General features: G+C 45.6%; 1 protein-coding gene across 12 annotated transcripts in view; it reads right to left on the minus strand.

Moving 5' to 3' along the window:
- HIPK2 (homeodomain interacting protein kinase 2) overlaps window positions 1-15,906 on the minus strand; it is a 206,678-nt gene that overhangs the window by 18,840 nt on the left and 171,932 nt on the right. For all 12 annotated transcript variants that reach the window (XM_058297456.2, XM_058297461.2, XM_058297466.2 and 9 more), the window contains 2 exons: window positions 14,692-14,973; window positions 3,689-3,933 (listed from right to left, as the gene is read on the minus strand). In XM_058297456.2, coding sequence (XP_058153439.1) covers window positions 3,689-3,933; window positions 14,692-14,973 — 527 coding nt within the window. The remainder of the gene's footprint in view (window positions 1-3,688; window positions 3,934-14,691; window positions 14,974-15,906) is intronic.

Raw genomic sequence — 15,906 nt, forward strand, 5'->3', positions numbered from 1 at the left:
AAAGTATACCATGGGATTTCCCAGAGACAGTGAGTAGTAACAGCTGCTTTAGAACAACAGCTTTACTGAGAATAATCTTTCATTATTTATATTTATTTCGGTCTAAAATATCCCTCAGAGTGGGGCAAGAGCTTGGCATCACTGCCTGTAAAGCACAGCGGAACGGGCTAATGATGGAAATGGTTAATGTAACTTGACGGGCATAAACTGTGGTTGCACAAAGCTGTCCCCTCTGATGGCTTGTCTTTGTGGTTTTAGTACCCGAAGGTGGGAAACTGGTGCCTTATACCAGGCAAGTCTGGCCTAGTTCCCTCACCTGTCTTGACTAGGGCTGGACCAGATGGTCTTAAAGTTTCCGTAACTCTTGCCACAGCTTTGTCACCTTCCACGGAGTGGCATTAATGATGGCTGACACAGCTCCAAGCCAGAAGGTTTCTAACTTCCAGAAAACCAGTCACTCTCTCATGCATCCTCCAACTTGTTTTAAAAGGCTGAGGTACTGGGCATTGGCCACTCTGTTTTTTTTCTTCACTAATTCCTAGGAAACCTGCATGAGGTCTGTTACAAGCCAGTTCTTAGGATATGACCATTACCCTATCTTTTCAAGAGATCGTTAGTGACAAGGAGGACCCTGAGATGTCTTGGCACATGGGCATCCTTGATGTATAAAACTCATTTTTTCATTTTGCAGGTCTACAATCTGATCTGAAATCCTTGAGGCCAGTCATGGTTTGAAATTGAGAATTTTCAGATTTTCAAAAGGTAATCTCGTGCAGTCAGTATATTAGAGAGGAACCTCAGGCACCACCCAGTCAAAGACGTGAGTATTTTTGCTACAAAACACAGGGATATTCCACTAAGTGGTATAAGTAAAGACTGAACACTATAAAGACCTGGTCAGGTTTTTACTACCAATCGAGTTTGCTATAAATTTAAGATTTGGTTTCTCAGAGCTTTTGTGATTTTGGACTGCAGATTAAGTGAAGTGTATTTCCTTCTCTTTCTGCTCAAGAAAAAGGTCAGTATTCCTTAAGGATTCCAATCACAGTCCTGAGAACTGTACTGTTACCTGAGCAGGGGAGCCCTCACACCAGGGCTGTACACAGGTACATGAGAGCATGAGGTGATCTGGCAAGTAAAGATTTACAGGATCAACTTCCAGATTCTCACTTCCAAACGTCTACTTTTTGAGAACTGATTTACCAGAATTGGGATTCACTGGTTTTCTTTTCCATCTTTTCTTTCATGATCACACAGTTCCCATTTTACAGAAGAAAGGCTTCCTTCCTTCTCACTCCCCTGAATCTTAACATGATGCATTGACTCCAGGTGTCAAAAACCTAAGGGGCACCCAAATAGGATAATTCTAGAATGGATGGCTCCTGAGGGACAGCCCCTTGAGATGAGAGGAGGGCAAAGCAAAGCAAAGCAATCTTCAGGGAGAAATACTGAAGACTGTAGATCTTATTTTCTTCAGGCTACAGACTCTTGGCATGCTCCATACTCTATCCATTCATTCATGAAATAAAAATTAGAGGTGAGATGGCTGTTCCAGGGAAGATTTTTTGCTGACAGAAAGTGAAATCGGCTTTGACTGACTGGTTTGACAATGAGGAGTGACTCTGCTCACTGGAGTATATGGCGGCATTTTCCATATATTGTATGAATTGAATCTGTACCTCCAAGCTTTTGACAAGAATATATTTAAAGTACTTAAATAATGATATAATGTACAATGTGACAGAAATTACGACCTCAGCAAATACTTAAACTTAAAAAATGAGTGGATATAGACTTTAGTTACTAATAATGTATGAATATTGGTTTATCAAGTGTAACAAACATACCACACTAATGCAAGATGTTAATAATTAGGGGAAACCGTGTGGGGGGTGAGGTGGGGAATATGGGAACTCTGTACATTTTGTGCCATTTTTCTGCAAACTTCAAACTGCTCTAAAAATAAAGTTTATTATTTTTAAAATGTGTTAATATAGTTTAAACCATTATTTTAGGGGATATATGAGCAGAAAAGTATGAGGATCACTACTCCATCTCCTGGAATGAGCTACTTTGTGTGCCCCATAGGTTCCTTTTGTCACTACTAGAGAATGTTGCTTTCTGCCTGGGTTTCCACTAAAATACTTGTCAGATAAAGAGGAGTTTTAGAGAGTAATGTCCTCAGGATCCTGGGGGAAGGGCCAGACTAATTTTCTTTTCCTCAGAGGGGGACCTAATTTGGGGGCTCCAGCCTAGTTCCCTGGCTCTGGGCCACCAGAAAACTGGCGGCAAATGCAGTCTGGCCCATGTAAATCAGAGAGCACGCCCTGGTGCCCGGTGCTGCTTTAGGTCGACTCTGACTGCAGGTAAGGCCTCCTTATTCTGGACCGTTTGGCCAGTAGAGAAACCCTGTGCAGTGTGGCGCCGATGCTCTTTTGCTGAGCAGCTTGGCAGCCCTCTGTCATTTCTCTACCAGGATGCTTTATCCCCTGGGACACGGGAGCACTGACTCTGAAAAGAGACCCTCTCTGAGGCCTGCACCCTCTTGACAGGACTGCTCGGTGCAGTACTGTCCTTGACTTGACAGTACACGATGAGGCAAAGCAGAATCCTTAGCAGAGTTGAAGGACGGCTGCTTTTAATGTGTGTTTCTTCCAAGGAAAGGTGCCTGGGATAACTGCAAAGTCAGGTAGAAGAATTTGTGATGTGAATGTCTGAGACTGTGTTCCCACTTGGCTGGGATCCTGGGCTACCAAGCACCTAGGCTAAGGAGGGGTGGGCGCCAAGGACAAGCCACAACTGTTTCCAGGCAGAGCATCTCAGGGCAAAAAGATCCCCCTGACAGAGCTTTACTGTGAGCATGCCAGGACACTGACCCTCGCCATTGGGCTAGAAAAGTCCCTACGATCCCCATACTGGCTTCGACTCTTTACTCTCCTGTCATCACAAGTGGCAGTATCTACATCACTCACATCCAGTGGGCCTTAAGGCTCACTCCAACAAGACTCCTACGTCTCCTGCTGCAACCTTGGGTAACACAGACAAGAGGCCCTTCCTGACAGTTAACAGCTTTCACCTCTAAGGACAATTTTTCTGCAGTTTGTATCCCTTTCCTTCCTAAAGAATGTTCTGACCAGCTTGGATGTTGCTGGAGACGATGTGCAGAGAAGTAGAAGAACATTCAGATTTCACCTGGTTTATCACCAGTATTTTACTAATGAGCATGTGCAAGGGAGACACTGAGCAGATGTTACTAAATCTGGGGTGAGCTGTTAGGTTCATTTAGAAGGTTAAGTTCTCAGCCTCTACTCTAGGGTCCAATTTTCAGGACATGACAGCCCCTTCACTTCCCCTCCTACCCCCAACTCCAGTGATGGTAGAAGCCCCTTAAATAAGGCAGTGATGCGAGGAGCGAAACAATGCTGGCTACGGTCTTCCTTCCCAGCAAGGTATTAATTGTAGAATTAAAAATGAAGACACTGATTATACAAAATGTTAAAGCAGAATCCTACCTTGGTTACTTCAGTAGAAAATGGGTAAGGGTCATTTACCCATTGCAATAGCCAACCGCTCACTGTCTTATTAGCTGAGTGACCCCGGGCTCTCTTATAAAATTTGTAGCAGCAGAAAACAAGAAAACCAGACCTAGAAAATCTGATTTTCTGGGTCTGCCTTGGTCCCCAATTACCTGGCACGAGGCTATCACATTCCACCAATACTTCGCTGGCCTGGGTTTTCAGGGGTGGCACGATGATGGTCCGGGGGTTCCCAGTGCAGTGGCTCTCCAGGCCCCCTTTTGTGTCAAAGCTGTTGGTGTTGTGCCCGGCACGATGCTGCACAGAGTAGGGGCTGTTGTTGCTGGAGGAGTCGGAGTAGGGAGAGTCGTGGACCGTGACACAGCTGATGACGTTTTTCCTTTGCTTAGAGACGGTGCTGAAAATGCAAAGGGGGAAGAGAGAAGAACTGTGAGGAGGCTGCAAAGGGAGATGCCAAACCAGCACTTCATGAGATCCCGGCATGTGAAACACCCCTTCTTATGCCTGGGATGGGGAGGCAAGCAGAGGGGGAGAGATTAGGAATAGGAATTATGCTGCCCATACCCCCTGGGGAGGCAGGGCACGCAAACACTGCCTGTCTCACAGTAGCAGGAGGACATGGGGAGGTGTGAGAAAGGGGCTGGGCCCATGGGTGCTTCTGCGAGATGGTCAGATGGCTCTCCCTCCGTGCAGCTCAGCTCAGCTCAGCTGAGCGCCGGAGGGCACCAGAGTTGTGTGGCTAACCCCCTCTGGGTCACCAGAAGGGGCATCCAACAAGCAGAGAGAGCCCAGCAAGAACCAGGCAACTGGGGCACATGGTCTGGGAGGATACTGTGGGGAAGGAAAGGTGGTGAGTGGAGACTTGGGGCCTGTGAGATCCAGCAAAGCTTAAGCAGGAGGGAATGGAACATCCAAGAGGAACCAGACGCAGCTGGAGGGATAGAAGGTGAATTTCTGAGGAGGCTGAGCCCACGCAACACTCTTGAGACATTCTGTGAAGAAGAAATCAGAGCTGGATTGGATACCCTCTGCCATCCCTTTGTGCTGAAGGTGTTTGTGGGGTGACCGTGTACATCAAGACCTCTGGGAGGCCCCTACAAAGATCTGGAAGGAGACGGCATTGCGCAGGAGGTGGAAGGGCTCCTGCTGGGCTGACGCCTTTGCAGAAGTCTGGAACCCTGGTCTTCAACCTCTATCTGAAACATAATATGATGGTAGAGAGGAACTGGCTTTGGATGGCTCTTGACCTGCACGCTATTTATTTATTTATATTTCTGAGATATTAATGTTAGTGTGGTTACTTTGGGAACAAATTTTATCTGTCTCGAATCTCTGCAAGAGGCCGGTGGGATGACAGATACCCATTTACTGCTTATTATGTAAGATTTCAAAAATGGGTTTTCATATATTTTTGTATACTGGTGATTTATTTTTAAAGAAGATTGATTACCTGAGCCAGATGGTCAGTTTCCAACTAGTCTGGTGAGAGAAGACATTGGTATTTATAGAGCACCCAAATGGAGTCACAACCACCTATGAGTTTCTTTCCCAAGGTCACACAGCCAGTCACAGGCCAGACTCTTTGCAAGATGACTCTGCCTCCCCCAAGGAAGGGATGAGGAGTGGACAAACTCAAGAGCCCCAGCTGACTGTGACGGGATGTGAGGTGAGGTGAAGCCCCAGGGGGGCCTCAGTGCCGCCCCCCGCACACCTGGTCTAGGAGGTCAGGGTCCCTCAAACTCAGCACTACTGACATTTGGGCTGGATGATTATTCTAGCAGCTGTACACCCCATTATCTCTGGCTCAGGGCAAAAGGCTCCCTAACTACGTCTATGGATAGTAATGCAGGCTCTGCCACCAGATGCCCAACTTCAGCATGTGCTGCTGGTGTGGCCTGGACCGAGGTATTCCACCTCCCGGTGACTGGTCTCATCACAGTAAAATGTGGATAACAACAGCACCTGTATCACAGAACTGCTTCGATTCAGTGAGAAGGTGTAAAGTGCTCAGAACAGTACGTGACACGGTTAAGTATTCTGTGAAACTCAGCTGCTATTATTATTATAATAAGTTGTGTTGCCTCATTTAGTATGTGACAACAAGTTTGCAAAACACTGATCTAGGTAAAGGGAATTCTATGAGGGGAAAGACTTGCTGGAAGTCTCTTTTCTAGTCTATGAATAAACCAGAAGAACGATGTGAAAGAAAATGAAAACTCATCAGTTAGATACCTTGGAGGGCTATGCTAGGTGCGACAGGGATTACCTGTACAAAGAAATATAATACGTATCTCTGCTCTCAAGGAGATTATAAAAACATGACAAGTTCAACAGTAAAAACTTTAAAACAACCTGTAAAAGAGAATAACGGATGTCACAGAGCCTTTCATGATAAACTTCCAAATGAGTTGTAGAGATAATTGTTAAGAACTCAGAAGAAAGTGAGGGATGAATTGGTCGTATAGATTTATACATTGACTTAGATAAAATGCACAACTTTTACTTAATAAAGACATACCTCCCATAGTTTAGATGCAAAAAAAAGTCCATAAGCTTATTCAAAACAGAGAAGAAATATGTCCAGGGTCTGGAGAGCTATAGCAGGGGTCAGAATATCCATCCAAGGTGGGGGTGGAGGGCATTGCAATCTGGGGCACAAGAGACAGAAAGTGGGGTGCCTGGTAAAGATCCCTAAGCCTAGAAAGCAGGGAGAAGGAATCTGAGAGCAAGAAGTAGTTGTGGAAAGCTGGAATGAGAAGGGAGCGTGGGAAGGAGAGCTCAGTGTGGGAAGGAGTGCAGCCTGAAAAAGACAAACGTCTAACAAAATCTGCAGCTCTGTCCATGGTGGGTGGTGGGGTGAGAGCACATCATTTAAGGAAGATGCCTTGTGCCATTGCAAGGCATTCCCAGGGCCAGGGGAAGGGCTGAGCCAGGACTCCACGCAGCTCCCTTCTCTGCCCTTCACACTCTGGCTTCAGCCATGACCACTTTGGACACACAGGACTTGAGCGTATGCCATTGCTGACACACACCCTATTGATGGCAGACCTCGCGCGAAGAACGGAGCCGGGCTCCCTAATGGGTCGTGGGAGCAGGAGCTGGAGTCCTGGCGCACCTGCAACGTGCATCCACCTTACACCCTGCTATGAAATCCATTAGGGGCATGGGAGAGATGGTTCCCGGCACAAAAGGGTTCCTTAAACATTCATTATTAAAGGCATTTAAATAGGATTTGGTTTACTTATAATTTGGAGAGGAAACAAATCTCCTTAGTAAGTACCTTATTGTAGACCCAGACCTGGTCTACTCCTGCTGACCGGGACTTCCTCAAGTTGAGTAGTTTAGTAAAATGAGCAAATTAAAACATATATACACGGCACTAATTTTGATCACTGTAATCTGTCCTCAAATAAAATTCAAATTGAGCATATTAGAAATTCACTCAAATTCGGAAATTGTGGAGAAGAAAAATTTCAATATGAGTAAGAATTTTCTAACAACTGGAATGATGTGAAGATGTAACAGGCTACTTCATGACTCAGTGAGTTTCCTGTCACAGAAGGACGGCTTTCTGACAAGAGTCATGTAACAGTTACTAGGGTGGCTTGGATGACCTCTGAGAATTTAGGGCCATCTCCTGGATGGAAACCCAACAGGTAGTGAGCCTTCCTGCCAAAGAGGTCTGTGGAACCCCTGTTCCAGGGTCGTGTTATCCAGCCAAGAAGTGTGGGATAAAACCTCGTCAACTCTTAAAGCCGCTCCCCAGTAGCCTTTGTTTATAGCTGAAAAGTCCCAATGCCTGATGAGCAAATAGGTACAACACAGTTTAATCTGTTTTCAGTAAACTCATCTACCTACCTTTTTGAATTTACATGTGACAGGTTTGGAAAAGGTGAATTAATTTGACAGCTCTGGTTTTAATCTCTTTTACTGTTAGAAATCTCTGTGCTCTCCGTGAATATGCCATACAGATTAGAGAACAAATGGGAGGCTGCTAAATGAGTCACTTTAAAAATGAGCACGCATTTGAAATTACTACTGAGGATTCTTTAGGCTCCGAAGTATTGATGCTAATGAGATTTGTTCAATTATTGTGCCTAGTTATTACTGATAACTTATCAATCCTAAGTTATGAAAGGGAGAGACACAGTGATCGGAGTACAATGAGAAATATTTGCTTAAATAGCCTTGACAGAACATTGCTTCTGAATAAAGGACACAGCTGCCAGAGTTCACAAATGCATTGTGTTGTCATGGCAATAGATGATTTTCATCATTTTAAAATGATGAAAAGAAGAAAGGGTCTAAGAAGTAAAAGAAACCAGCCCCAGTGAAGAAAACTGCTGCAGGAGGATCAGAAACCAATCTGTGACCCCTTCTCTGTAAGCCCGATCGAGAAGGTGCTGCTGATTCCTATATGCGAATGAGTCAATTCCATCCTTAAGACCAGGGTCAGAATTCATCTTCTCCAATAAATTTCCCATGGCTTATTTCTCTACCCCAATTCCACTGTCAATGGTATAAATGAAAAATACTACTCTCCTTTTATTACTAAGATGATCATTACTAATTACAGGTAACACATATTACATGTATACTATGTACCAACTACTGTTTAAAGTGCTTCATATGTGTTACCTCTAATCCTCTTGGCAAGACTATGTGGTAAAGAATATTACTACTCTCACTTTAAAGACACAAATTTGAGACATGCAGAGCTTAAGTAACCCACTTGAGTAAGGCCACGTAGCTATAAGGGGCAGTAGGATTTGAACCCAGAGCCGGCACTCTAACCACTGTGCTTCACTATCTCTTTAACTATTCTCCAGAGATGTAGTAACTAATGGAAACTCCTCATTTTGGCTTCTTTGGGGACATATTCAATGGCAGTAGTCTTCCCTGAGTACAGGGCTTGGGGTTGTTTGCGAGGAGAGCTATCCCGGCTAATGGTGGTGAGAGCTGTTGGCCCAGCCACCTTCACTGGGCAGCATACTGCTCACTCTGATATTTCTATACTCTCTACCCTAACTCTACCCCCTCCACTAGAAATATACCTACTATTAACCAGCTTTTCACATGAGAAGAGGGACCAGAAGTCAATGCCTCCAGGCCAATGTGTTCCTTCCCTTATATTATGTAGCTCCCAATTTAAAGTCATTAGTGAGGGAGGGGGAATTGGCATTTTAGATTTGCTGCATACATTCCATTTAAATTATATTACCATGTATGTATACCTATGTGTATGCCTGTGTGTATGTGTGTATATGCACGCATATATACATATCACCATTAGGTAATTTTTTACGTAATTATTTCCTAAGAAATCAGAAACAGGTCCCTGGAAGCAACCATGAGTAGTCTCGACTCATCAGGATACAATAGAAGACGGTTTCTACCTTCTCTTGCAACCCAGTCCTCTTCCTAAATTAGCCTGTGAGTTGAGTTTGCTTCATTTGTTCCAATCACCTTAATCCCATCCACAGAGCCCTATGGTGTCTAAACCTCTTCCCCGGGGGACACCATCAGAAGGCCACAAGGGAAGCAGGAAGTTACAACACACCAATACATCAGCAACGGCTTTGTAATGTGCTGCAGTGTTAGGACATGCTGCTGGGAGACAGGAGGGGGGGCCATCTCTTCTTCAAAAGGCAGCCATTTAGTAAAATGCAACCCCCTAACCAGTCTACTTAATGCACCAGACTGTGCTGAAGGCCTGGTAAAGAGGATGCCGCGAAGTGGGCTTGACGAAACATCCTTCCAACTCTTGATACAACTGATCATATGACTGAAATCTCATTCAGCCACGGGGAGGTGTTGTAACTTAAAATGAGAACCAACAATGCTCCTTCAAATGATACTGGGTATCTTGGTTCCTTCTTTTGGGCTTTAATCAACACCTCCATATGTACAGTACCATGCTGGCTGTGAACAGCTTATCAGCCAACAGGAGGAGTGAAGGAGCTACCTGGTTGTAGGTGGCAATGGAAACTAATTGCATTGCATCTTGATCTTGCCCAGGCAACAATAAATGAGGGTGTGTTTTTCTTCTACTGACTGGGTATTAATTTTTTCGGCCAATGTCTTTTTGAGCACCAGTTTATCAGTTTCCTTACTGTGCCTTATCTATAATGATTCCCCTAGATTTTCAATTTAGTATAAAGAAGGAAAACATTGGAGTCAAATATTTTTATCTAAATATTTTAAGGGTGACCCAAATAACTTTTTATATTTGAAATGTCAAATTATAATCATGAATCCAATCTCCTCAAAGTTTATATTTTGGTGATATTGGCTGCAATACTTTCTTTGGCAGCTTGCTACACATGCAGGATTGAAACTCAGAAGGTAGCAGTGCCCGGATGATGATCTAAGTAAAATAAACCTGGCTACTAGAAATACCCAGATAACTGAATGAACGAATAATTGAGACTGAGGAAAATAACTGCTAGCTCATTAGCTGAAATGAGCCACTTTGGTTACACACATAAATAAACTTTTCAAAGAATTAAAAACTTCTGCCCTTTCCGCTGTTAGAACTCCAGCACTCTGATATGAGTGCCTGGCACAAAGCAGGGCTCAGCTGACCAACACCTAGGGCTCCCTACAGGTCTGGAATGGTACCCTGCACGCAGAGGGTGCTACCAGGGCGTAGTGGTGCTTGCAGGACGGGGCAGGGCATCATTTATATTTGTTGAGTTAAGACCAAATAGAAATCAGTTCTTTTTGCCATAGATCGATTTGCTATTTTTTTTTTTCCAATGGATGGGACCTGAATTCCAATTCTGCTACTTAGAAGCTTTATTAATGCAAGTCACTTAAGTTTCCTGGGCCTCATTTCCTTACCTATCGAATGGGAATAGTAATTCCTGCCTGCTATACCCCATCAAATGATGACTGAGATACTGCAGATGGAAACACTGTATAAATATTTGTTATAATTCTCCTCTGCTTTATTTTTTATTTTTATTTTTTTAAAAGATTTATTTATTTATTTAATTTCCCCCCTCCCCTGGTTGTCTGTTCTTGGTGTCTATTTGCTGCGTCTTGTTTCTTTGTCCGCTTCTGTTGTCAGCGGCACGGGAAGTGTGGGCGGCGCCATTCCTGGGCAGGCTGCACTTTCTTTTCACGCTGGGCGGCTCTCCTCACGGGCTCACTCCTTGCGCGTGGGGCTCCCGCACGCGGGGGACACCCTTGCGTGGCATGGCACTCCTTGCGCGCATCAGCACTGAGCATGGCCAGCTCCACACGGGTCAAGGAGGCCCGGGGTTTGAACCGCGGACCTCCCATATGGTAGACAGACGCCCTAACCACTGGGCCAAAGTCCGTTTCCCTCCTCTGCTTTAAATTAATACAACCCTCCCAGTCTGCCTCCCACCTGCTCTGCCATACTAACATACCCCATATTTGGGAGGAATGATAATTTTGTCTTGGCATTCTTTTAAAGACACTTCGGGAGTGAAAGCACTGCATAACCAACCCCTGACTATCTCACTGCTGTGAGGTTAAGCCACAATGGGGGAATCTGTCAGCATTTCAGGCAGTTACAGAGTATAGAGCTAGTAAGTGAAAAGGGTGCTGATGCAAAATACCAGAAATTGGTTGGTTTTTATAAAGGGCATTTATTTGGGGTAGGAGCTTATAGATACCAGGCCATAAGCATAAGTTACTTCCCTCACCAAAGTCTTTTTTCATGTGTTGGAGCAAGATAGCTGCTGATGTCTGCCTGGGTTCCTCTTTTCCAGGGTCTTGCTTCTCTCTGGGTTCAGGGTTCCTCTCTTCCTGGGGCTTGCTACTGTTTCCTCTGTGAGCTTACTTCTGAGGGCTTCAGCTTAAGGCTTCAGCATCAAACTCCAACATCAGAAAACCCTCAACTCTGTCTTTGCCATGCCTTTTATCTGTGAGTCCGGGTGGGTGGGGACTCAACACCCTAATGACATGGCCCAATCAAAGCCCCAATCATAACTCAATCATGCCCAGGTACAGACCAGATTACAAACATAATCCAATATCTACTTTTGGAATGCATAACTATATCAAACTGCTACACATGGGGAACCAAAGCCACTAGGATTGGGGGGTAAATAGCAAAGAGGAAATGAGGTCAGGAACATAGAAAGTCAGAACTGAGATGCTCACAGCACAGTAAGAGAAATCAGGTTTGGAAACAAGAATGGTCAGGGTCAAGGGGGAAGTTTCTCCGCTGTTCAAATTGGAACAAGGATGGGCTAGAGAAGCTCTCTGGGCACAGGCTGCCTGAGTGGCTCCTCTCTTTGGCTGCACTTGGGAGCACATCCTTGTTTTCCCAGGACTGACGCAGTTGCCCAGCTTCACCCAAGCTCCTCAGTACCTTCTGACAAAGCTGACCACCCCATCTAAAGGGGAGAATGCCTTTCCATTCTGAAATCCCCTTTTGCCTGCCGCCTGCTTTCTCTTTGATAGACTTTCCTATTGTGCTCTTGACCCCGCTTGCCCACCTTTGAGGCTCTGCCCTGTTAATCACCTGGCTTTCATTTGCAGTCTCACTTTCTCTACTGTTTATCCACACCTGTCCTGACCCTTGGCCTTAAAAATCCCCCTCTAACCTGCTATGCCCTAAAGCTATTTTTCCCTTGAATTTTCATCGTACTTTACTAGTTTTTATGGGCCCATGATTGTGTTTCGTGCTATAATGATTTATATGTGTCTTATCTTGCTTATTACCCTGCACACCTCATGAGGGCAGAGACTGTCTGCCTTATTTATGTGACACCTGTGATTCCCAGAATACTATCTTATGCTGACAGGGTCAATAAATATTAGCTGCATCAAATTTTATGATATTTCTGATTTCTAAAAATGTGCAAACTTATTTTCCATTTTTTCCCCCTCATTCCAAAATGTAGCCACAATAATGTGATCACAGTTGCACAGTGGTTTTTCTATAAATGAAACAGCTACCTGTTTCTGATTCATCCTTCCCAGACTCAAATACACTTCCCTGTCTTCTTGGGTCCTAAAACATTTTTTAAAGGAAAGAGTCACTTGAGTGCTCCAGAAAGCTTTTTATGGTGTCTCCTCCTGTGAGCTCCCCGGACAGGGCACAGTGGAAGCCTGCCATGGTCACTGAGGTCTGAACCTGCAGTTTCCCCCTTTGGCCTACCGTCTCTGATACATTTTCATGCCCCTGGTCTGGCAGGCAGGCCCCTGCACTGCTCATGCTATGAAGCTGCGGGCCCCATCTGCAGGTGTTCGGGAGCTAACTGTCTCTCTTTGTGGTTGTTCCTCCCATTGCCCCTGCCCTCCACTGTTCAGTGACCTTCTCTTAGAGTCATGTCCATCGAAGGCCTCACCTGCCATAAGCACTTCAGCGATTCTGCTTCTTCCTGGGCAAGGAACTGTGGCAGAAGCAGGTGTGTGCTTGGGCCTTGCTTTCTGCTCTCAGCTGTCTGTGGAGATTGCTCTCTCATCCTCATTTCCCTCAGACACACTATCAAATTCTCTCCCAAGCACATGGGTTGAGAGTCTATGTCAATTCAAATCCCATCCTTCAAAAATGATATTCCAATCTAGTTGACTGTTGGGCTTTTAAATTGCTTTTGCTTCTTCCCAGTTGCAGCGAAGGGTTATGAGAAGTCATTGGCCCCATCCTCTGACCCGTGTTGGGAGCGAGTGGATAGGCTGCTTAGGGCCAGGGGTCCAGGCTGAGGCTGGGGAAGAGCCTTTCTCCTTGTGAAGAAACCAGCGTGTGAAGACTCGACCCACAATATTTATGAGTTGGGGGCGGTGTGGGGTAGGGGACACGAGGCACTTGGGGAAGTAGAGTTATTGACTAAACTTTGAGCTATTCTCAAAAGGGAAACTAAGGCCAAGTTCTGGAATAGGCAGAAGGGAGTAAAGCCAATACTGCCTGCACCGTGTGAAGCACCATACCCTGTCTTGCTCACCCGTGGGTCCTCTCTAGCACCTGGCACGATGCTCGGAGTGGAAGAGTTCCATTACATCCTGCACGTAAACAGCAGCTCAGGCTGAGCTGCTGAATGGGAAGAGAGGACACCTGAATGGGACAGTCAGAGCCTATCTTTGAGAAAACGTGGAGCTTACCCCATGGTCGAATGCCTGCAATGAGATTGTTAATCAGTCTATCTATATATTTTGTAATGTTTTCAAGTATGGGAATTTATTATCTAATCAGAAGGATTTGTGATTACTAATTAGTTACATTGCATCCGATCAGGAGTTAATAATCAGGGCATAATTGCAAATGTTCAGCTTCGTATCCAGTCCTAAGATGTCCGCTGACTGGCAGTTGCGCCGGGGAGCGGCTGCCTCCCTTCTTTAGGCTCTCAGCTCCACTGCAAGGATGGGGTCATGAGGCTTCGGCAGCAACGCGGCCCCCACGTTCCTGGGGCACAGAAGGTCTGGGGACAATGCCTTGGAGGAGCAAGTTCCAGGGGCTCAACAAGCTGTGCCACCTGAGCGGAGCAGCCTGAGGGAAAGCTGCATTTTGTTGCTGTCTGGCTGGAAAGCACAGAAAAAGAGGCTCTGGCGCCAGGGTTAATAGTCTTGCAAATATAATAAGTATTTCTTTCTTCCACCCAGGAAGCACACAAAGAGTAAAATGAATTATTACTACTTTGGAATAAACAGTAATGTTCTCTGGGTGAAGAGCCAACTGGCAGTTTGAAAGATCGGGTTAATCAGACACAGGGAAATTTCTGATTAATTGGACAATTACTTCAAATTCTGAGAGAGCCAAGGCAGTATTAGAGAAATATCCTGACCAACTGGGAATAAATTCAACAGCCTGAGGCAGAGATTTTTTAAGCTTAGAAGGGTTGAAACACACTGTCACTGTGTGCCTGATTTTTATGGTCTCAGGTTCCCCATAGGTCTGTTGGACCTATAATCATTTTTAAAAATCAAAGTGGTTCAAAATTATTTTGGTTTTGACCAGTTATAGAAAACTCTGCTTGACATTCCATTGAAGTAAAGCATTAGAACTCTAGGATGTGGCAAAAACCAGAATTTAGGGGTCAGGAGAGAGATGATTCCGTGTGAGGATGGAAAATTGCCCCGGTGTGCGGGTAAGGAAGCATCTCCCAGGGGGAGCCCGGGACACACACCGCACACAGCCTGCCCGTCCCAGCCGGAAGGTCTGGCCGCGGAGCTGCCTCACCTGGTGGGGGCGTGCTTCTGTTCCTCCTCCTCATCCGTGTCGCTGCTGATGGTGATGACGCTGACCGTGGGGCTGGGGGTGTCGGGGATGACAATTGTCTGCCGCTGCCGCTCCCTGGTGGTGCTGGAGGCCACGTCCCCCCAGCCGCACGTCACCGAAGTGCTGCACGCGGGGCTGCTGTGCACCATGGCGCAGCGGGGCGGCGTGTTCTCCTTGACGCGCTTGGATCGCTGAGGGGAGCTGATGGCCTGGGAGGACGACACCTCACACGTGGAGACGTTTCTGTAATGACAAAACCACCGACGCTCACACAGGAAGATTGGGTTCGGCGACTCCTTTCAAGGAGCCCACCCATCGAGAAACACCGACTTCATCAAATCTCCATAAAAAGGATAGAGGGCAAGGGCCATTAGCCATAATCTGTAGCTGGGAAATGGCCACCGCTAGGTAACCTTGCAGTTAGTTGTGACAGGGACGGGGACAGGAGCAGCCTGGCCTCCTCCGGGCTCTGTCCGAGGATTGGGCTGGTTTTGCGGGGGCAGATGTAACAACCCGGATTTTGGCAGCACCGGCCGCGGATGCAGCCCCGGCTTCCGGGTCGAGGTCCTGCTAGCCCAGCTCTGCCTTGTCATGGCTTAGAGCACAGATACTCGCAGGAATGTCTCCAAACGTACGTACCTTATTTTGCAGGGTGGTAAAAGATGTGGTCTCTGCCACAGAAAGCTTTGGCTTCCTTGCTAAGGTTGTTCTGCCGTTTATTAAACTAAAACACTCATTTCTTACAGTTTCTGGATATAAAGGATCTAACGTGGGTGACCATAAAATTCAGCTTTCCTTCCTTCCTTCTATGGGAAAGGGACATGATCGGTAAAGTGTTTGTGAGTGTATAACTAAAAAAAAGATTTTTGGATTTACAGACTTTAGTCTGAGTCTCATGGGAGGCCTATCAGTCTGAATTAAAAAAAAAAAAACCAGGAAAAAGTGTACAAGGAAAACGCATGCTGAAAAAAGGAGCCTTTTGATCTTGATTTTGATTAGGAATTCCTTATTAAATCAGCCAAAATAGATTTTGGTAGTTCTAGGGAGAAGTATTTTCTTCCCTCTCCCTCTTACTGACCCTGGTGGTATCTATACAGTGAGACACTAAAGCCACTGTACAATGAAACTCAGAGTCTGCCACGTCCTTTGAGAGTCTAGTATCTTCTAGCTACAAGG

Source organism: Dasypus novemcinctus, chromosome 5, assembly GCF_030445035.2.
Source record: "Dasypus novemcinctus isolate mDasNov1 chromosome 5, mDasNov1.1.hap2, whole genome shotgun sequence".
NCBI classification, from domain to species: domain Eukaryota; kingdom Metazoa; phylum Chordata; class Mammalia; order Cingulata; family Dasypodidae; genus Dasypus; species Dasypus novemcinctus.